The sequence below is a fragment of the Sebastes fasciatus genome, chromosome 16, assembly GCF_043250625.1.
Source record: "Sebastes fasciatus isolate fSebFas1 chromosome 16, fSebFas1.pri, whole genome shotgun sequence".
Classification (NCBI taxonomy): Eukaryota; Metazoa; Chordata; class Actinopteri; order Perciformes; family Sebastidae; genus Sebastes; species Sebastes fasciatus.
In genome coordinates, this window is record NC_133810.1 from 15397590 (window position 1) to 15420369 (window position 22780).

Below are 22780 nucleotides of genomic sequence, written 5' to 3' on the forward strand. Positions count from 1 at the left end.
GGATTCTCCAAAATACTCAGAACAAATCATGCTTGACACACCTCTCTGCACACATACTGTATTTTTTTTCACTTTCTCTTAACGCACAGCCATGCATGCATGCATGCACACAAATAAACAATAACCTGCCATGTCAGAGCAGAATCGACAGACATGATAGGAATGGCAATAATGTGGTGCATTTCAGTAATTGTTTTTCTTTGACATTACCTGAGTGAGAGGAGACACTGAGAGCGGGAGAGACAGATAACAAATGCCAACTTTGATAAGGAGTGACAGGTAAATCATGCGCTCCTCAAACCGATTATTTCCAAAAGCATTTATGACGAGGGTGTAACTGGACTCACATTCATGTTAAAGAATGATCTGCATGCAGACTTACACAATCTTACCAGATAGACTGAACAGACGAGACACCAAGTTCACATTCCTGTATGTGAACTTTATGTTGAAAGTTTTCTATAAACTTGTGTATTGGTATTGATCAAACTAGGGCTGCCTCCTCTTAGTCGATTAGTTGACTAATTGGTAGTTTTGGTCTTAGCCGACTAAGAGTTTTTTAGTCGATTAGTCATTTTTTGCGCTTTTTCATGCTGAATGACTTATTTGCAAGAAACTTATGAGCACATCTCCGGTAAACACAAGATTCAAAGTGGTGCATTTGTCTGATTCTTTGTGGAGAAACTCAGTTTTACAGATCTGTCTATTAAATCAACTAATCAATGACTTTCTTAGGTCGAGGAAAGCCCTAGTTCAAAACGTTGTTGCTTTAATTTTGTCCATGAAATGGAGGAAAAAATGTGTTCACATTTCCATGAAGTCCATGAATGAATTAAACGTCAGGCTCCCCTATTCTTCTAATGAAACCTAGTGGAAAGATAAAGCACAGAGAAATAAGTGTTTTGTTTCGTTAAATTGACTCAATTCCAGAGAGGAAGACAAAGATAATTGAGGGGAAAAAAACAGGTTAATGAGGGATTTATGAGGCCTGAAACAAGTGGAACATGATTGTGAAAAGCTTCATCTGAAATAATGTAATTGGTTTTAAATGATAGAAGAAGAGCTCAGAAATTTCAGATGGACGTCATTAAAGGTGTATTATGTATCATTACCGCATTGAAATGGCTAAAGATGGCTAAAGATGGCTAAAAATGACGTGACTAAACGTGACGTGAATAAGACTTTTATACATTACCTCGTCCGTGAACATGATTTCCGCCTGAGTCAGATCAGATACATTTTCATCGGTAATGGTGAAGAAGCCAACTCCAATGATCCCACGCCACTTCACGGCGTCATCAAACTACTCCTTTTTGTAGTTGTTTTGATTGAGAGCCCCCTAGTGGCAGAAAATACATATTATGCGTTTTAAAAGATTCAGCGTCTAAAAACAATTTCAAAGTAATAAGGTGCATGCGTGTAGAAAACTGGTGAGGAAGACAGCCTGAGTCCTTCATTTTATATTTACATTCAATGAATGAACTTTGAATTTGATGCGCCTGATGCAAATGTCTCCCGTCTGTCGTCTCTCTCTCCACGCCAGGCTCTGTATCCTCTGGTGACCTGCCTGCTGTGTGTCAGTCAGAAGCAGTTCTTCCTCAGCCGCTGGCACATTTTCCTCAACAACTGCCTCTCAAACCTCAAGGTAGGTAGTGGTGGGGGTTATTTGAATAGATCACAAGCAGTGTTGGACTCAAACAATGCAGTCTGCAATAAATGTCTGGGGAATGATTTTGACAAAGCGACAAATGGCACATGCCCACACTGCTGCACTAGCAATACCTAATACCTCTTCAGCTATTAAATCAACCCTCAGTATGTATTGCCTCGAGGGAAACACCGCAGGGTTGAGAACATGGTGATTGACGTGGGCTCATTAAGACTTCTGTTTGATTCCTCATCACACTGTATATGCTGAGGAAGCAGTGTATGTAGTGCATAGAATAAATCAAGGTACAATATGTGAGGAATACCTGTCTTGGTATGTCTTTTTGGCTGAGAGTAAGCCCTGTGAAACATTTTTCTAAGATGTAGGTATGTGAAATAGTGCACCTGGACCTGGTGAAACACAATAAATCTTTGTCTGGATGCAGAATAAAGACCCCAAGATGGCACGCGTGGCTCTCGAATCACTGTACCGCCTGCTGTGGGTCTACATGATCCGAATAAAGTGCGAGAGCAACACTGGAACACAAAGGTAACAGCCCCATTATGTTATATTTCTAATCAACAGGATGACCTTTTTTAGCATCAATATGTCAATATGGTTTTGCACTTGGCAGCTCATGTTACCACAGTCTTGGACCGGGAGGAGTAAGCGGAGGGGTACTCAGTTGGTTGCAGTCTGCAACCACACCACTAGATGCTGCCAAATCCTACACACCGTACCTTTTTAAAAAGAGAAACGTAATGATTTTGCTGAGGTACTTAACTTATTTCTCAACACTTTCCCTCCCCTCTCTGCCTGTGTCTCCTTTCTCTCGTCTCTCCTTCTTCCCCACAGCCGTCTGACATCCATCACCTCCACTCTGTTCCCCAAAGGGAGTCGGAGCGTCGTGCCCAGAGACATGCCCCTGAATATTTTTGTCAAGATTATCCAGTTTATTGCACAGGTGTGTATCACATTTGCGCACACATCTACGTTGCTCCTTTCTGCCTCAGGTCATGAGAAATGAAGGGGGGGTTGTTGTGTTTAGTGTGGAGCCAACAATGTGCCAACTTCCAAGATTTATTCTGTACTTCTCTCCGCTATCACTGAGAAACACAAACACCGGTTAATCAAAAATTCTTAGCTGACAGAATTGCAGAAACTGGTTAAAAGCTAAAAATATAAAATTTCAGTACCTACTCCCACAGTTGCTCCGATAATACACGATTACCAAACTGCATATATGACATTTAGTGTAAATAACACATAAATAGATACTAAAAAAGTATTATATCCATACATTATCTTGTCCTTACACATCTTTCCAAGTGTTATTTGTCATTAACTCTGAAATCTTGTTAACATCGGTTTGTTTGTCCTCTGTTCAGGAGAGACTGGATTTCGCCATGAAGGAGATCATATTTGATCTGCTGAGTGTTGGGAAACCTGCCAAAGCCTTCAGTCTCAACCCAGAGGTAAAGAGAGCATACACAGACATTCAATCGTGTGCACACAATCGCACACAGATCAACAGTGTATCCTCTGGCCATGTTACGAGGATGAGCATTCCAGTTTTTATTTGTAGTCCTGAGTCAGCGAGGAAGGTGAAGAACTGTATGTTCTCTGTTGGTGCTTTGAATAAGGACCTTTTCAGCTGTAGTAAAGATATGGACTCCGGGTTGATTATATGCAATGTGATATCAGGATTCTGGTCATATAATCAGAGACAAATCATTAAAATCACTGCAGATTTAAGGGTCACTCCATCATGAAGACTACAAGTTTGAAAATGAAATTAATCTGGAGATGTGGAGTTAGAAAGAAGTGAGCTTACCAGAACTCTGTAGCCCACTCCTCATCTCTGCTTGAAGCTAGCGGCTCAAGGCTAAGTTACCTGCTACTACCATAACACTCCAGAATCTCCAACCAAGGTCTAGTTGCATTGTGGGTAATGTAGGCGCCAGGGTTTTGACAAGGAAAAAGTATGCATGGAATAAAAAAGATAGTATCTCTGGTTCTGCTGCATTAGTTTTGATCTGAATACTCTTTTAACCACAATAAAACATTATAAACACTCACAATAGTGTGTTGTGAATAATTCCAAAATATTTACAATTTCAGGAAGACATCAGGATTTTCAGACTACAATATATAAGCCATTAATCATACTGTATTCATGTTGTAGTAGTAAATTACAGACACTGTAAGATCACTTCTGAATAGAAAAACAAATCCTTTATTGAGAGGCACTGAATTATTGAATGTTTTAAACAATAATCATCGCACATAAATATTCATACACAGTAGAAAATATATTCTGTTGTGTCTTCCAGCATATGAATTCTGCTTGTCAAAGTGTAAGCACTGCCTGGTGATGTGCGTTTACTCATTCCAAACAGACACACAGTGAGGATGCTGTGCTTTATCTGTGTTCCAGCGTATGAACATAGGTCTCCGGGCGTTCCTGGTGATAGCAGATGCTCTGCAACAGAAGGACGGAGAGCCTCCCATGCCCAACACAGGAGCCACTCTGCCCTCTGGAAACTCTCTGAAGAAAAAGAAAACTTATCTCAGCAAGACGCTTACTGAAGAGGAAGCCAAACTAATAGGTCTGTGTGTGTGTGTGTGTGTAGGCATTCAAGATAATGTAACTTTAATGTAGTCTCTAAACTCCATGTACTGTCTCTCCACAGGCATGTCCTTGTACTACTCCCAGGTGAGAAAGGCTCTGGACAACATCCTGAGACACTTGGACAAGGAGGTGGGTCGTTGTATGATGCTCACCAGCGTCCAGATGCTCAACAAAGAACCAGAGGACATGATCACGTATGTAACTACAAAGTGCAGCTGAGGGTTATTCTGTTTAATGCTGTATTGAAAGCACAAGAAGCACAGAAAATAAATGTCACGTATTTGAAATTATGCTATTTTAGTATGAGCTTTTGGCACAAGGCCTGATAAATATGATATGTGATAAATATCTTTTGTATGTTTATAGTTGATACATCTTTTACAAAAATGACTTACCTGTATTTTGAGTTTCAAATGGCTAACTTTCCCTGCCTTAAGCAAGTGTTAGCGTGCCTAACATCCCCCTCCGTCTTTGACAGTGGTGAAAGGAAGCCTAAAATCGATCTGTTCAGGACATGTGTGGCTGCCATTCCTCGTATCCTTCCTGATGCCATGTCCAAACCTGAGCTCATTGACCTGCTCTCACGGTGAGTTAGAGACAGGACAGCTAACATGCTATTACCTACAGAAGCCCTGAAAGGCAAGCGAGAAAATAAAATTCTGGTGAACCATATTCTAAGTGTGATCTAAATTGTTTTCTCTCCTGTCTTTATGACTTAAGAACAGGTGGAAAAATATGTTTTGCCAGGATAATCTTTCATGTTTCACAGACGAAAAAAAGATTTTGCCAGGATGATTTTTCTAAGTTACTTTTTTACATCTGTGAAAGATTCTTTTTTTAAATCTGGCAAAACGTTTTTCACCAGATTTTTTTCACCAGCCCTTTCTTTCTACATTGAGTTTACCTTTCATAATGGCCATTTTATTTCATTATAAATGTAATTTATATTTATTTTAGGCAGTAAAAGGTTAAGAAGAATGTGCTCTTTTGTAAATAATAGTAGTAATCCACAATTAAAATCCGGTACCTTATTCATTCATGGATCCTTGCAAGTCACTGCATTTTCTGCAACACTGTCCTGTAAATATTTCAAAAATAAAAGCCTCGTGCTAACAAATAAAGGAGTTCTGTCCACAGAAAAAATGCTTCTTTTTGAAACAGATGCAGGAAGTGTTGAGTTAAAAACAAATGTTTACTTTTTTTCATGTCTGTAACATATTCTACAGATACAGACATTGAAGCTGTAGTAATGTTGCTGGTATGATGTCAATATACTGTCAAAAAAACACTTTCACTGTCTATTTTTGCCATGAACTGCGAATCTCTAGAATGGATGCAGCTGACATGCAGCCGAGGCACGCCCGAGCTGCACTGCTCAAGCGGGTTTGTGTGGCTGCTCTAACCTGTCAACATAGACGCCGAAATAAAAAACAGGTTCCGCAGCCGCCATGCACTGCTGAAGTTCCCTGTGTGGCCCAGAAGAAAGATTATCCTGGCAAAAACATTTTTTCCACCTGTTCTTAAATCATAAACACAGGAGAAAATAAACAATTTAGGTCAGACTTAGAAAATGTATCACCAGAATTTATTTTTCTCGCTTGCCTTTCAGGGCTTCCGCAATTACACGCTATATAAAACGCATTTTTTGATTAAGCTCTATTCTGTTGAGTTATCACTGATAATTTTTGTAATACTTTTTGAAGTAATATGTGTTGGAACCCTTATGAAGAGGTTTCTCTTTCCACCAGTGAGGTAGCACAACAAGATGTTGTTTATTCAACTCTGTTCATGTGTTGTCATATATCCCCTCAGACTTACTGTGCACATGGACGACGAGCTTCGTCTCATTTCCCAGAACTCCCTGCAAAGCCTGTTACTGGATTTCTCAGACTGGAGGGAGGACGTCCTGTTTGGTTACACACATTTCCTTCTGCGCGAGGTATCAATTAACATGACAGAAATGTGCAGCTACCTAGACAGTTGAAGATTATATCCTGCATTTGCATTGGTTGCTCTTCCTTTACATGTATGTGTTTAGGCTTGGTTTATTGATAAACACCAGAAAACAGAAAATAGTAATACAGCGTTGCCCCTAATTATCTGTCTCCACTCTCAAAAAGATTTTTAAAACATGTCTAATAACAGAAACCATCCATACCTGCAGGGTGAAATACAACAATGTGCAAACATAGCAAGATTTGTGAGGTGTGAAAAGGGCGTCCAATGAAACAAAACCATTATGAAGACTATCAATCATCTGGATTCCTGCACTGACAATTAATCTCTATACATAGACACTCTGTACATACTATACATACATATTGAACACATACCTATAAATACATCTCTTTAAATATCGCAGTGCTTACACAGTTCTCACTTATTTTATATTTATATTTTTTGACTGCAGTGTCTACAGTTTTTTATGAAGTTAACTGTACTTATCTGTATATACTATATATATATAAAAAAATATTTTGCTCTTATATATATATATATATATATAAGAGCAAAATCATTTTTTTTAGTCCATATTTTTAAGATAAACTTTACCTATTTTTATTTATATATTTTTTCACAATGTTTCCACGGTACACAGCTCTGTATACACATTTCTTTAGACTTATTTACTTACTTTACTTATTTACTACTTTACTTATTGCATGTACATTTTTTGAATTTGACATTGGCAGCTCTTATAAATGTCCCTCTCCAAACTGTTCCAGGTTCAAGACACCCATCAGGGTCTGCAGGATGCGTCTGTTAAGCTCCTTCTCCAGCTGCTCACACAGTGGAGGTTAGCGCTGCAGCTCCAGGGGAAGACGCGAGGTGGAGTTGAGGTTTGTAGTTTAAAATGATATCTTTCAAAAATCAATTTTACACACATATTTGTTTTTTTGTTCACACATCACGTGCAATATCTCAGAGATTACTGGTTGTTTTATTTTTCTTGTTTTGAAATACGGTAGCCCAAAGATGAAGCTTATCACAAAAAAAACCCGATTGTCATTTCACAGATTGAATTACTGGTCAAACAAGGTGACTTAGAGTAATATTTGCTACTCTTTACCAACATACCCTCTGTGTCTTCCCTCTCAATCAGTCCAGCCCCAGACTGCCAGAGCGAAGCCCTCACGGCTCAGTGCTCCATGCGGTTGAGGGCCTGGCCCTGCTGCTCCTCTGCTCGTGTCAGATCAGCACGAGGAAGCTGGCTGTCGGCGTGTTAAGAGAAATACGCTGCCTCTTCACAGCTCTGGGACATGCAGAGGTACAGTACAGGAAGCTCACATCTTCACCAAACAAAAACCTAGTGGAGAACAATTCACAAGCTTCTCTGACTTTTTTAAATTTCCCTATAGATTTAAAGAAATGAATAAACAGTCCAAAGATTACCAACATGTATCAGGCAGCAAATTTCTACCAAAGAGAGAGAAAGGGCATATACCAGCCCTATATACTGCCTAAAAATGACATTCCCATACAACTAACTTGCATGCACACATGTTTGGAAAGAAACGTATTTTGTCGCGGTTTGTCTTTTACGCATCACAAATACCTTTGTAAATCTGTGGACGGCCGCAGCGAGTGACGTAGTACAACGAGCGACACGCAGAGCAGGTGACCTAGTATATCGAGAGACCGTGAATGAAAGTGCATTGATTAAAACCTTATTGGATAATAATGGGTATAACAAGCGAGGAAGTCCACTACTGGCGGGCGGGAGGTAAGGTGGATGGGTCCAACAAACACCGGACTTTGTCAGACTTTCCCCCAGGAGACTGGTGTTCGTGTCCCATGTGAAACGTGATAATTTCTTGCATTTTCATTTGTGTTTAAGTAATTTTAAGCCAAACCATTATGTTTTTTTTACTAAATGTAACCCAGTAGTTTTGTTGCCTAAACCTAACTAAGTAGATTTGTTGCATTTTGGTTTCGTTTTGTGTTAGTGTCATAGTCATTTTAAGCCAAACCATGATGTATTTTTAATAAGCCTAACCCAGTAGTTTTGTTGCCTGAACCTAACCAAGTAGATTTGTAGCGTTTTCGTGTTGTTGTTTTTTCTATTTACAATGTTAACCACGTGTTTAAAACTACGACCGTAATCCAGGAGAAAATACGTTTCCCTCAAAATGTGTTTTGGTTATACAGTTTAGTTGTATGGGAATGTAATTTTGTGGGTGACAGGGTTGCATATATATCTACTATACAGTTAGGGATGCACCGACACCGGATCGGATATCGGGCCGATACTGACTCAAATAGCTGGATCGGGTATCGGTGACAATGGGGCCGATCTATTAAATTCAGTTCTGTTTATATACTATATACATTATATGCTGGAATTTTAATTCCTGTTTAAGTTTTAACCAATTTGTTGCTGCATTTTAAAGGTTTACGCTTTTTATGCCAAGTTGCTGGTGTGTGTTTATTATTTTAATAATAAATAACAATTCACTAAATTTACATCTATGTATTTATTTGTTAAATTTTGTTTTACAAAGTTAGGAAAGCAACGTTTAAGTCAAGCCTGATGTTGCCTTAGGCGTAAAAGAATGATCCCAGTCTCTACACTGGTAACAGATCGGTACTCGGTATCGGCCGATACCCAAAGCCCAGGTATCGCTATCGCTATCGGGACTGAAAAAGTAGGATCAGTGCATTACTTTATACAATAGCAGGATGGAAGGAGAGACATTTGGGATTAAATATGCAGCCCGTGAATTCTCTCACATTGTATGACGCTGTTATAAAAATAGCTGATTCTATAAATGTCTGTCCCTCCAGGACGATGACAAACCCATGATAGAGGTCATGGACCAGCTGAGCCCAGCTGTAATGGACAGCTTTGTTCATGTGGCTCACTCTGACTCAGTAAGTGTATTTATATGAAGCGTGTATCAGAAACATTAGTACATGAGATAAATTATTCATATCACAATCTTCCAAATCACTTCCTCTGCTGCTGTGTATCATTTCTAAATGCCTCCCCTCCCCTCCCTCAGTCCACCTTGCCTCTCAACCACCACGTTGACCTGCAGTGGCTAGTGGAGTGGACGGCTCGACTGGTGAGCAGCTCCTACGACGTGAAGAGCCCCAGCCACGTCTGGATCTTTGCCCAGTGTATGAAGGACCCGTGGGTGCTCTGTCTGCACATCTTCTTGCGGCAGGAGCACCTGCCCAAACACTGCCCCATCGCCCTGGGATACGCCTGGCCCTACGCGTTCACACGGTTACAGCTGCTACTGCCACTGGTTGACCCCAAGTAAAAAGAACACACATTCATTATATTCAACTATTATTAACTTATATTAACAGTCTGTGACCATAGAATGATCACGTATCTCAAACAACAAACGATCCATGTCTATGAGAGATTAAAATATCTAATTATATATTTATATTCTCCCGTTGTCTTTCCGCAGCAGTCCAGTGAACGCTAAGAAGACCAGCACGGCAGGCTCCAGTGACAGCTACATCTCTCTGTGGCGTAACTACCTGATCCTGTGTCTAGGTGTGGCGAAGCCGAGCATCATGTCCCCCGGTCACCTCAGAGCCTCCACACCGGAGATCACGGCCACCACGCCCGACGGCAGCGTCACCTACGACAACAAGGTGTGTGTTCGTGCTTAACAAATGTGGGAAGTCTGGAAATATTTTGGATTACTTAATCATTACCATGTCCTGAAAAGCTTTGGAATTTCATAGTAAGTCAGAAAAGAGACCTGCAACTAAAGTTTATTTTCATTATTGATTATTCTGCTGGTTATTTTTTTAAATGATTGATTAATCGTTCAGGCTCTTAAATGTCAGAAAATAGTGACAAATTGTCCGACAGAATTTAGGGCTGAACGATTTTGAAAAAATATCTAATTGCAGTGTTATTGCTGCATATAATGTAGAAATATCATTCATAACTATCAGTCAATCTATTGATATATTTTGGAGTTCAAACACATTGGAAATGGTTATTTTTTTTCTTCTCCCTAATGTGCAAAACAAACCGAATCGAAACTGTGACCCAAAAAAATGCAAATGCAGACCGAACCGTGGGCTTGTTGAACCGTTGCACCACTAGCGTGCACATGGGAGAAGTTTGCCTTAAGGGCTTTATGCAAAAAAGGTTTTATTTCAACCCAAACCACAATCTTTTCGTAAACCTAAGGAGATTTCATGTTGTGATTTCGATAAAATTTTGATTAATTGTGCCGCCGCATCACAATTTCCAAGAGAAAACCCTAACCAGCAGTCCAAAATCCAGTAATATTCAATTTATGATGATATAAAAGAAAGAAAAGCAACAATATCCTCACATTGAAGATGTTGTAACAAGAGAATGATTGGTATTTTTGCTTGAAAAGACTGACAAAATTGCAGCAAATTGATCTGAAAAACCCTGGACTCATAATGACAGTGATAGTGTAAAAGGGAGGTGTATATTCCAGGCAGTTTTTTTGTAAATTTGGATCAGTTTTAGTTTGTTAATGTTGCCTGATCAATGTTTGTGTGTTTCTTTTTATCTCTCAGGTGATCGGCACTCCCTCGGTAGCCTGGCTTTTAAAACAGCTCGTCCCGCTGATGAGAGCTGAGAGTTTGGAGATCACAGAGTCTCTGGTGCTGGGGTTTGGATGCACAAACGCTCTGGTCTTCAGGTACTGGCCCAGGAACATGCAGAAATACACACCTTGCATCGTACACATCAGACTTGGGTCAAGTGCTAGATATTGTTCTGACATATTTCTGATTTAATGCTCAGATGTTTAAGAATCCTAAAACTGTTTGTTATCGTTATGCGATCCAGGCCTGTTGTTCTTTTGTGTGAGCTTTTTGCTTTGGCAAAGAATAGACACACAAGGCCTGAATGGAGGGAATGCCACTAGACAGATCACAATAGAAAATGAATGATGTGCTGGATTTGATCCTAATCTCTTACATAAGAAAGACTTTTCACGCTGCCTTCCTCTATTACTGAATCCCATCTGTCCTTACATTCTCTTCATAACTGAGCTGCATGCCTCCTTGACACTCAGAAAAGAAAAACTGCGTCACTGATGTAGAAGAGATTCTTTTAGAGCGACAGAGACGTATCACATTTTTGTCAAAGGACAGAGGTTTCATTGTGATTTCATTTTAAAAGAGATCATCTATTTTTAACCCGAAATGTTTTCCAAAAGGGCGCTCGCTGTTATTAAAGAGATTAAGGTCTCCCTTGTTGGAGGATTAGTGGTTTTAGGGCATGTGACATTTGGGTTGCACAAGATGGATATCTGTTACAAACCATTCTGTTGCCTTAAAGGATGACTTTGGTATTTTTCAACCTGGACCCTAATTTGCCATGTTTTTGTGTCTAAATGACAAATTTTTTTTAAATTGGTCCAGTATTGAGGGAGAACGCTGCAGCCGCTAAATGAGCTGTAATGTAATCATTTAGGGCAACCTGGTATCGTCCGTTTACGTCCACTAAAAGTGCTTGTTTTTGCCACTGACAGGCTCTGATTGTTACCGTAAGTGTCTGACAACATTATGGAAAGGACCCTACAGAAAAATAAAACGCTTTTCTTACCTTTCGCTTCCTGTTACTGCGTCATCTGACTTATTGCCGGAAAGAAACGGGAAACGTGAGTGAGGGTGGAGAGAGGAGTGCTACGGGACACTGGTGTTGTCAGAGTTTGTCGTGTTTGAGTACAGAAAGTGTAGCTTAGTGTTATCTAAAAGATTTTCAATGTCATGGCTGAATATTTAGATGATTTCGACAATGTGGAGGCGATGCGAGATTTCAGGACGAGACTTCTCTGAACGAGACACACAATAACAAACAGACCAGATCAAGCGAAAGATTAAAAAAAAAAAAAATGTATTTCTCTGTAGGGTCCTTTCCATAATGTTGTCAGACACTTATATGAACAATCTGAGCCTGTCAGTGGCAAAAACGAGAATTGACTGTCTCAGGTTGCCCCAAATGATTATATTACAGCTTGTTTAGCGGCTGGTAGCTGCAGTGTTCTCCCTCAATACTGGACCAATTTCAAAAAGTGTTTACGGTGGGAAAATATGGTCCAGGTTGAAAAATACCAAAGTTATCCTTTAAGTCAGGCCATCCTCTATCTACAGGGAAGGACAATTTGATCTGTCTCATTTGGCAACAAAGCACTGATTTTCCCCGTCTCTGATCCTGTTTATAGAGAGCTAGTTGAAGAACTCCATCCACTGATGAAGGAAGCGCTGGAACGAAGGCCTGAGGTATCACACACACACACACACACACAGTGAGAAAGAGACACACTGACAGCACTGAAATAGGATCAGATTAACTTTATTGATCCCTGACAGAAAATTGTGAAAATATACTCTTGATGAAGTATAATGTTAATCCAGGGATGGACTTCTTTTACATGCAGCAGTTAATACGAGTGTAGAAGTATACAGTATTTTTCCTGTTGTATATTAGGGCTGGACCTAATTATTCCACTATTCAGTTATTCGTTCGTTGGGTAGGTATTCAGTTTTCAATTTGGGGATTTGGATATTCGTTGTTTTTTTTTACAAACGTGTAAAATACACCAAACGTTTTGGAAAATGCTTCAGCGCCCTGGCCGAAGCTTTGAATATTCACTGTTGCTTACTACTGAAGCTCCAGCGCCCAAAAAATGGTATTCAGGACAGCCCTATTGTATATAGTGTATGCTCATAGCTATTAGAGATATTTTCCATTGGTCAATCATTTATTATCTATGAAAATGGACTGCTAATGTAAAGGGAAGTTTTCCTTTCAAGAGCCCAGTATAAACACAACAACATACCTACTGTATATTAACATACATTTAGCAGTGAATGGAAAACCTGTCTGTGCTTTCAGAACAAGAAGCGCAGAGAGAGGAGGGATCTTCTCAGGCTGCAGCTGCTGAGGATCTTTGAGCTGCTGGCTAATGCAGCAGTTATCAGTGACAGGTAGCACACTCATTTAATCCACTGAGTGCCCTCTAGTTGTTTTTGTTTTGGTCTGTCCTCATTCCCTTGGGCTCCTTCTGTAATTTCCAGCCTGCTGATGCACAAACATGTAAAATTAAATTCTCTTCTCCTCCTCTACAGCACCAATGGAGCACTGGAGCGTGACTCCCTGGCCCTGGGCGCCTTGTTCCTGGAGTATGTGGATCTAACCCGGATGCTTCTGGAGGCTGAGAATGAGAAGGAGCTGGACGTGCTTAAAGACATCAGAGCCCATTTCAGCGGGATGGTGGCTAATCTCATCCAGTGTGTTCCTGGTAAATAATTTTATTACTCTTTTTTTTATGATATTATATGTAACAATCATGGATGTATAATAAGACCTGGATACGGTGACACTGCTCAGCTTTGCTTCCAGTTTTTCTCCAGTGGCCACTCGCGGTATTGCAGTGAGAAATCCCTGTGCGGCCCAAAAAGCATTTTCCTCATAGACCACCATTGTAAAAGGGACGTCTGTAAAACTGTTGACAGGACACCTCGCACACCTCGAAGTTCGAATGTGACTCTTTCTATTCCGAATTTTTGATCCATGGAGGTTTTATATTTGTAAAGCTTTCCTCGAGCCGAGAAAATAGGTTTAGACATCTGTGACGTCATCAAAATGTAAAATCTATGGGCCGAGCGGGAACTCGTGGGCAGCAAAGAGTATAAAAGTAAAGAGATGAAACTCCGGTGTTTTTTTGACAAGAGCTGCTGCCACAACATTTATTGTATCTATAATATTTTATTGTTCAACACAGGCCATTTCGGTAGAATATGACATTATGGGGAGCGGTATCCAGTTCTTATAATACATCCATGGTCACAATACATCGGCCTTTCAGTAGTAAATTGAATTTACTAAATGAATAAACTAAATAAATTTACATTTGTTATCGTTGAGCATTTTCACTGTCTGACCCTCCATGTCTCTCTTCTCTCACCCTCACATCTGCGCAGTCCACCACAGGCGTTTTCTCTTCCCTCAACAGTCTCTGAGACACCACCTCTTCATCCTCTTCAGCCAGTGGGCCGGACCCTTCAGTGTCATGTTCACTCCCCTCGATCGCTACAGTGACCGCAACCACCAGATCACCCGCTACCAGTACTGTGCTCTCAAGGTAAGCGCTACCCACTACTATCCTGCTACACAGCAGGAGTTATTCTATCAGAAACCTTTAGCATTAACTCAACTTTTCTCTCCCAGGCCATGTCAGCAGTTCTGTGTTGCGGCCCAGTGTTTGACAACGTGGGTCTCTCTACTGACGGCTATCTCTACAAATGGCTTGACAACATCTTGGCCTGCCACGACATACGGGTAGGTCAACTCTGAGTGAGATCAACTGGTCATTTTTGGGGAGTTTCTTTCCCCCAAAAGGGAGCGCAGCCTCGGCGATGACGCCTGCTGGTCTAGTCTATAGTTTGGAGCCATAAAGCTCCTCTATTATATATTTTTTTAGGACACAGCAGGGGAACAAATCGGAGATCAGCGTTTTTGGATTTATTGTTGGTGCAACCAACTACACAGCAACTCTTCGGACTTAGAATCGGCCAATTCTATCATGATCAAACAGAAACTTACCCCAACTTATTATTACTTGTCATTCAAGTCTAAATTTTCCTTAATTCTGTTGCTCCTTTTGTGCTGTTTGCTATCAGTATATTAGTCCCTCTACATAATAACGTGTTTTCCCTACTGTAGGTGCACCGACTGGGGTGTGAGGTGGTCATCCTGCTCTTAGAACTGAACCCAGACCAGATCAATCTGTTCAACTGGGCCGTGGACCGCTGCTTCACTGGATCTTACCAGCTGGCGTCCGGCTGCTTCAAGGCCATCGCCACTGTCTGCGGCAACAGGTGGGGAATCGTGCATTTGTTAGAATCTGCCCTGCTGACGTTTTTCTCTATCAAGAAGATCCGCCAGCTCTGTAGCTTCTGACCTCCCTGCTGGACAGTTATTACTAGACAGATATTTTTAGGCTATATCGTGATATACTGTAAAATAACTTATCTGTTTGATTTAACCCTTTAATGCGTACAATCATACCAGCTGTTCCAGCCAACTAATCTGAACACTTTGAGGTGGTGTACTGGTGTGAGTGAACCATATGAAATCATATTGGTCCTTGGAAATGTATTCTTGTATAGTTTGACTGATTATCTCTACACAATTGAAATTCTTCTCGAAATACAGTTTGCAGGCAGTAGGTTTTTTTTTTTTAAATTATCATTAATTTTATTTATTATTTAATATTTATTTATTTTGTTGACAGAGTGACCTTTTGAATTTCTGTGTCACATTCAGCGGAAGATCATTTTTATTTTGAAATCAGTTTTTTGGTCGCTTTTATTTTTGAAGCCAGTTCTTGCACCCTCTTAATGGCTAATAATATACACGTACCACAAAACAACGTGGGGGCTGGTTTGACCGTTTCTTTTTTAAGTGGAGGCTGGCATCTTCATCACCTTTTCTGACCTCAAAACGTATAAACTGTCTTTGGCGCTTCACTTCTTCCGCTCTCTCCAGGCTCTTTCCCCGTTCCCTGCTTCCCTCAAGATGTAAAAAGAGAGGGAGAGAGCTGCGGGAGGAGCAGAGCGCCACATCGAGCCTTATGACGGTTGCTTAATATTTGTACTCGATGTTGACGATATAGTCATTTACTACATCCCACGTAGAGCAAGCCACAATACATCGAGTATTTTCGATATATCGCACACCCCTTTTTGAAATGTTATTTCCCACACTGCCCACAACTGTCTGTTAACATCCATTGAGTTAGATTTCATTGTAATAAGCAACTAATGACCGTTTCTCCTCACTTTTTCCAGGAATTACCCCTGTGACCTCGTGACCTTGCTCAATCTGGTGTTATTCAAGGCCTCAGACACCAGCAGGGAGATATATGAGATCTCAATGCAGCTGATGCAGGTACATACACACATACGTAAAGGGTACATAAGCACAGTTCCAATGTTAAATATGTATTAATTGCATGCAAAGTGGTGGGAAAGGCGAGCACAGGCATAAAGCCGAAACCTGCCAATGCATTTGGACTGTAACAGATAACTAATATGTGTGCAGGTGCTGGAGTCTAAGTTGTGTGCGTACTCTAAGCGGATGGTGGAGCAGAAGCCTGGTAATATTTTGTACGGAACACACGGCCCCCTCCCTCCCCTGTACAGCGTCAACCTGTCTCAACTCTCCATCCAGCTGGCCAGCATGTACCCAGAGCTCACTCTGCCTCTTTTCTCAGGTACAGTAGAGTGTATCCAGTGAGTGTACACATTACAAAGTCCAGGAAACAGGACCGAGACTGGAATCCTATTATGTTTCTTTTGTGGAGAACAGTACATCCTAATTGCAGGCGTAAATAAAAACTCCACTTCACAAACCAGCCCTATTATGTCTCCCTACAGTATCATGTTTCAACAGCAAACACTGTATATCAGATTAAGGAAAAAGTGCTGTGTTATCGTGACATTACGGGCAGATTACGGGTGATCTACAAAACAGCACAATATCTTTGAACCCTCACATTCAAAACTCCCAAAAGGACAGTTGTTAAATTGGTAATTTATCAATGATGGTTATTATAAAGTGTTATCGTTAAATTTGATCCCAATGTCTTTCACCTGTTATTGAACACATTTAAAAAGCGCTTCTAACATGAATTCCTCTGACATGTTTTTTTGCCCGTACAGAGGTGAGCCAGCGTTTCTCAACCACCCACCCCAACGGCAGACAGATCATGCTCTCCTACCTGCTACCCTGGCTCAGTAACATTGAGCTGGTGGACACGGGGCTCCTACCTCCGGCCTCAAGCCCCTGCACACCAGAGGAAGAGCCTCGCGGTCCGGGCCAGGGCATCGGTCTGTCCCCCAGCCTAAGAGGCAACGGCTGGGGCTCCCTGCAGGCGACTTCGCTGGTGCTCAACAACCTCATGTTCATGACTGCTAAGGTAGGAAGCCATGTTTGTCAAATGACTTCCCCTTTTTCCAGTGTAGTCTCCTGCATTTTAACTGCATTTATTTCTTCTTCACATTATCAGTACGGAGACGAGGTTCCTGGCCCAGAGATCGAGACTGCCTGGAACGCTCTGGTGTCCAACGAGAGGTGGAGCAACAACTTACGGATCACCCTGCAGTTCCTCATCAGCCTGTGTGGAGTCAGCAGTGACACCACACTGTTGCCTTATGTAAGTACAGTCCGTACAAACCGACACGCTGCTCTAAAGAGAGTGGCTAAAGAGTTGAAACTTCCAGGTTTTCAAAGTGATTTAAATACCATAACAAAATGTGCAGAGATGATGTGAATTCATATTTGTTTTAGATAAAGAAAGTGGTGATCTACCTGTGTCGCAACAACACCATCCAGACTATGGAGGAGCTCCTGTTTGAGCTGCAGCAGACTGACCCAGTCAACCCTGTGGTCTTGCACTGTGACAACCCTCCCTTCTATCGCTTCGCTGCCAGCAACAAAGCCTCCACCTCACAGACAGGTGAGAAGAGACGTTCCTGTCACATTTTCATCTCAACCTTCAGCTCGAACTTGACAGCTGTTTATGTGACAGATGATTGATTGTACTGTATTTCTGAAGATTATCTCTGAAATGTGTTATGCGTAGGCACCACGTCCAGCAGTAACACTGTGGTGGCTGGACAGGATAACCTGACAGACACAGATGAAAACAAGCTGGTCAGAGAGAGTGAAGAGCGGTCAGTATTAATACATTCTTTTAATATATGTGTCTCAAGAGGCTTGTGCAAGCAGATAAAATATGTCCGCATCATTTCAGTTACGCAGTCATATTAGCAGAAGACTTTAAAGTCACGAAGCAAGACTGTACACTTTGCAAACTCTGAATTTTTAACTTTTAATTTCATGCTTTTGTACCAGCATGGCCAGGGCTCACAACAGACTGGAGTCTCGCTACAGCAACAGCTCAGGAGGCTCCTACGAGGATGAAAAGAGTAAGTTGTCTTGGTTGTCATGAGAATGAATATGTACAAACTTGCTGTACTTGTACAATGTGTACTCGGACACACAGCCCACGGGGACTCGCAGCTGTCTGATATTTGTAAAGACCTCCAGGACAAGGATTAACCTAAGAGTTTGAAGCTAATTGTCACTAATCCCCTCCGTACAGGCTGAATAAACACGGCTGTTCTGGTGTGGCCAGGCTGAAACCTGTGTGTCGTATTCACTGCATTCGTTGTTAATGTTGGAGTTGTATATCATTTGGACATGAGCCAAGGCCCACCACTGCCCCCTATGACACAGATACACAGATTTAACCTCAGCCACACTGATGGTCAGTCTATCTTTAGCAAGTGTATGTGTTGGAAGGCTTCCAGGCATGACTCTGCTGCTGGTAGTCCTCATGTGATCAAGCAGAGCTCTTAACCAACCAAGTGCAAGGGTGGGTCCATTTTTTCAGACACTGGACCCTTCATGTCTTTCTTCAAGCCAGCGTTTGACTTGAAAATGAGCTCGGTGGCAACATTTATGATACTTTCATGTTTTGTTCAGCAAGATAATCTCCACAAATGACCACTTTAATGATTTTTGAAGTGTGAATGCATGTGGCAGAAGTAAAAAGCTAACGTTAGGCTATAAACAAACTACACCACGGTCGCATGAACGCAAGTATAAACAAGAAGAAGAAGAAGAAAGGCACTTTATTGAACACTTTATTAAAATGTATTTTTCCACTCTGTTATTTTTACATATTACATAGGCCCGAAATACACACACACAGGACCTATATACATGCATTAATGGAGAGATGTCAGAGCGTGGGGGCTGCCCCTGACAGGCGCACCGAGCAATTGGGGGTTTAGTGCCTTGCTCAAGGGCACCTCTGCAGTGCCCAAGCCACACACAGTACTTGGTCCATGTGTGTGTTCCCAAGCCAAATCCCTATGGACTGAGCTACTGCCGCCCACATGGCTGTAAAGGTGGACGAGTGGGCATGATGATGTTTATTAGTCTCATTTAGCCACTTGTTAGCAGCCGCCTTTTTTGAGACACGTAATAGTTTCAAAATTCACGAGTGGGATATTTATTTATGTATTTTACTACTACTGTATACTAAATATTGTGATTGGTCTATTTTTGTAGCTGACCCACTCCCACCATATGCTGGTTGGTTACTGGGTGTTCTGGAGACCAACCATCCTCAGCCGTTACCCATGCCCGTTAACGGAGGCTGCTGGGCTCCTCTGGTCGACTACCTCCCAGAAACCATCACACCTCGAGGACCATTGCACAGGTACAGCAAACACAAACACACTGTACACTACAGACAATCTACTCTGAAACAACCACAAAAATCACACACAGAAAACAGACGGTGGTGTTACTATCTGCAACGGATCAGCAGACTCAGCAAAGCAAGGTATTTTCTCACACAGACTAGTTACACCTCCTCACAGATGACCTTATAAACTCCAGCGCAGAATGAAACCCAGCCAGCTCGCTCTGTCGCTGCTATGTAGAGAATGTATATTAGGAGGGATTTACTAATTCATCTCTCTCGACACCTCAGAAGTCATTACCGAAGATGAGATTAGATTTATGATGCATGTATTTACAATAAATTACAGCCGAGTAGACTGTTATATTACATTAATGAGGCTTTTTATGCAGGCAATTACAGTTTCTGTATATTTGGTTTGTCATGTTGATTATCATTCAGTACTAACAGAAGCCTCACAAGCAGCAATATATACGCAAAGCCAGTTTCTAGTATGAGAGTTTAATAATGATGTGCACTGAGTGACAGATACACCTGCCTTAAGAAAGTTTCTGGAAATTGTTTTGTTTTTGCACAGTCTGTGTCTCAGTTGTCTCGAGCACATTCCTTATCTTGCTCATACAGATCCTCTTTATGACGGAAGTACATTTAAGGGATAAAAGTAATTCTCTTGAATGTAGTTGTCTTGAGTTTTTTCTATTCTGATTTGATTTCGAGCACAACGATTAGTTGATTGAAAACGTATCAAACTGGACTTGAACTTGGTTTCTCAGGTGTAATATCGCAGTGATCTTCATGACTGAAATGGTGGTGGACCACAGCGTGAGAGAAGACTGGGCTTTACACCTGCCCCTGCTGCTACATGCCCTCTTCTTGGGTAGGTGTACACAACACACACACATACACCATAACTCAGATATGGTCTCCTACCTTTCTCTTGGTACCAGTCTAACCATTAGCTGATTAATCTTGAAAAGAAGAGGAATGAAAAGTGTAATTAGTTGTTGTACAAGTTTATTCATTAGGATAAACACCGTGAGATGAACCATCTCATTTTTCGAGGGGGTCCTAAAATACAATACAAACAAAAATTAATAACAAGAAACAAAACAAAGACATTTAAGTATTTGGAAAGATAAAAACAAAAATCTACAATTCAGTCGACACACTAGAACAATAAACACACAAACATCAGAAAGAAGAGTACATCGATGAACACAGCCACTTTATGGCCACAGAGAGGTGGTGAACAAATGGAAACAGTAAAAACAAAACACAGCCTAAATGCCATGCACATTTTGACCAGATGTTTTTTGGAGAGTGCCATATTCCTGTGTGATAAACTGGACTAGCTGGCTGGCCAACCGTATGAACTCAGAGAAGTTCTCCAGCCGGTCTCACTCTTATCTCCCAATGAGGGAACGTGAGGTGGACTTAAAGGAACTAAAAAGATAAGATCGACTATCAGCATTCACTCTCCTGTCAAAAAAGGGTGTTACACACAGACACATACGCACCAAAATAACCTTGAGGTGTGTAGGTGTTTTCTGTGACGTCTGATATGCTCGTCGCGTGACAGTGTGAGGTTTTTATCTCCGTCCCTCACAGACGTGCATTTCAGGACAGACCGCTCTCTTGAGTCACCGGAGACACAGACACATTACCCAGGGCCTGAATTACTCACCTAGACACGTGGACACATACCTACCCTGTCAGCTGTGCAGAAATGTATTATTATCAGTGGGTCTGAAAAGTGAAGCCAATGCTGAAGTGCCTTAAACTTGCATTCTTTCTAATAGCCAGCAGGGGGCGACTCCTCTGGTTGCAAAAAGAAGTCTGATTTTATAGAAGTCTATGAGAAAGTTGCCTAAAGATGTCTTATTCAGTGTTCAGTTGGGCTTAGCGCCACCCTCTCGTGTCACTTCCGGTTGCAAAAAGCCAACATGGCGACGGTCAAAATGCCGACCACTATCATCCAATCGGTTTGCATGAAGTTGTCAAAGAATCCATGTTGTATTGTTTCATATATTTTTACTGGCAGTGTATTGGGAGAAATGTTTTATTTATAGTAATGTAGATACTATATATAAGAAACAGGAGACCCAGGCTCCCTGGTTGGGGGTTGTCATAGCCCTTGTAGAAGTGGGCATTTAAGAAACTGTACGCCATTCTGGACACAGCAACAGTATCTAGCAATATTTCAGTTCTCTTAAAGGACCAGTGTGAAACATTTAAGGGGATCTATTGGCAGAAATGGAATATAATATAAATAAATATGTTTTCTTTAGTGTATAATCACTTGAAAATAAGAGTCGTGTTTTGTTACCTTAAAATGAGCCGTTTATATCTACATAGAGAGCAGGTCCTCTTCATGGAGCCGGCTGCCATGTTTCAACAGTAGCCCAGAACGTAAAAACCAAACACTGTTAACTTTTCCTGCTTGGGCCGGAGTCGATAACGTTACTCTCTCCCATCACCGCCGCTCTCTCTCTCTCTCGCTCTCTTGCTTCACCACTCACTTCCTCACTCACACACTGGCTCTGTTCAAAATGACCTACGCTACTCTTACAACAACTGACTCTAGAGAGGGACATTCACGTTTTAGTGTCAGCCGCCATAGTTCTTCTACACGCTTGGCCCACGGGACAGGCTTCAGTTGGTTGCAATCTGCAACCTCACCACTAGATACCGCCAGATCCTACATACTGCTCTTTTAATATATGTTGTCCCTATAGATAATAAAAGATAAAATAAAAAAAACAACTAAAATTTGTATTTACAGCAAGACAGATATTCAGATAAATGTCAGCATCGGTACAAGCTGTAGTATAGTATAGTAATTTTAGTCCTGTTGTTGTCTTACTGGATGTGTATTTTATCGGCCAGGTTTGGACCACTACCGACCAGAGGTCTATGAACACAGCAAACGCCTCCTTCTCCACCTCCTCATTGCCCTCTCCTGCAACAACAACTTCCAGGTCAGAGTGGGATCCTAATACTTGTTATTTTTTAGGCCATTTTAGCTTGTATTTACATTGTATTGCATATAGTGAACCCTCCTTTTTGTTGTTTCCAGGTAATAGCCTCAGTTCTGATGCTGACGAGAGAGATCAGTGACAACAAGACCCTCACCATTAAGTCCAGCTACCACACAGAGTACCAGCAGTCGCGTGAGTAGAAAATACTCCACATGCATACACACGTTTATTAATCCTGTGACATTTACCAGCGTATAGATTGATTGTTCGATCAGTTTTCACA

The 22780-nt window shown here is 41.2% G+C and overlaps 1 protein-coding gene across 14 annotated transcripts in view; it reads left to right on the forward strand.

Annotated features, from left to right (window-relative positions):
- The window catches only part of fryb (furry homolog b (Drosophila)), a 73762-nt gene that overhangs the window by 35301 nt on the left and 15681 nt on the right, over positions 1-22780 (forward strand). For 7 of the 14 annotated variants that reach the window (XM_074610423.1, XM_074610424.1, XM_074610430.1 and 4 more), the window contains exons 11-41: positions 1544-1645; positions 2094-2197; positions 2504-2612; positions 3037-3123; positions 4086-4257; positions 4342-4474; positions 4759-4866; positions 6093-6219; positions 7007-7120; positions 7384-7548; positions 9066-9152; positions 9284-9543; positions 9704-9893; positions 10806-10930; positions 12461-12518; positions 13135-13226; positions 13368-13540; positions 14223-14383; positions 14470-14580; positions 14965-15119; positions 16092-16191; positions 16345-16516; positions 16965-17221; positions 17312-17458; positions 17593-17761; positions 17888-17978; positions 18160-18233; positions 19384-19534; positions 20293-20396; positions 22406-22497; positions 22596-22689. In XM_074610423.1, coding sequence (XP_074466524.1) covers positions 1544-1645; positions 2094-2197; positions 2504-2612; positions 3037-3123; positions 4086-4257; positions 4342-4474; positions 4759-4866; positions 6093-6219; positions 7007-7120; positions 7384-7548; positions 9066-9152; positions 9284-9543; positions 9704-9893; positions 10806-10930; positions 12461-12518; positions 13135-13226; positions 13368-13540; positions 14223-14383; positions 14470-14580; positions 14965-15119; positions 16092-16191; positions 16345-16516; positions 16965-17221; positions 17312-17458; positions 17593-17761; positions 17888-17978; positions 18160-18233; positions 19384-19534; positions 20293-20396; positions 22406-22497; positions 22596-22689 — 4084 coding nt within the window. Of the gene's footprint in view, positions 1-1543; positions 1646-2093; positions 2198-2503; positions 2613-3036; positions 3124-4085; positions 4258-4341; positions 4475-4758; positions 4867-6092; positions 6220-7006; positions 7121-7383; positions 7549-9065; positions 9153-9283; positions 9544-9703; positions 9894-10805; positions 10931-12460; positions 12519-13134; positions 13227-13367; positions 13541-14222; positions 14384-14469; positions 14581-14964; positions 15120-16091; positions 16192-16344; positions 16517-16964; positions 17459-17592; positions 17762-17887; positions 17979-18159; positions 18234-19383; positions 19535-20292; positions 20397-22405; positions 22498-22595; positions 22690-22780 lie in introns of all 14 variants that reach the window. The other 7 variants (XM_074610428.1, XM_074610419.1, XM_074610421.1 and 4 more) reach the window with 1 other exon arrangement.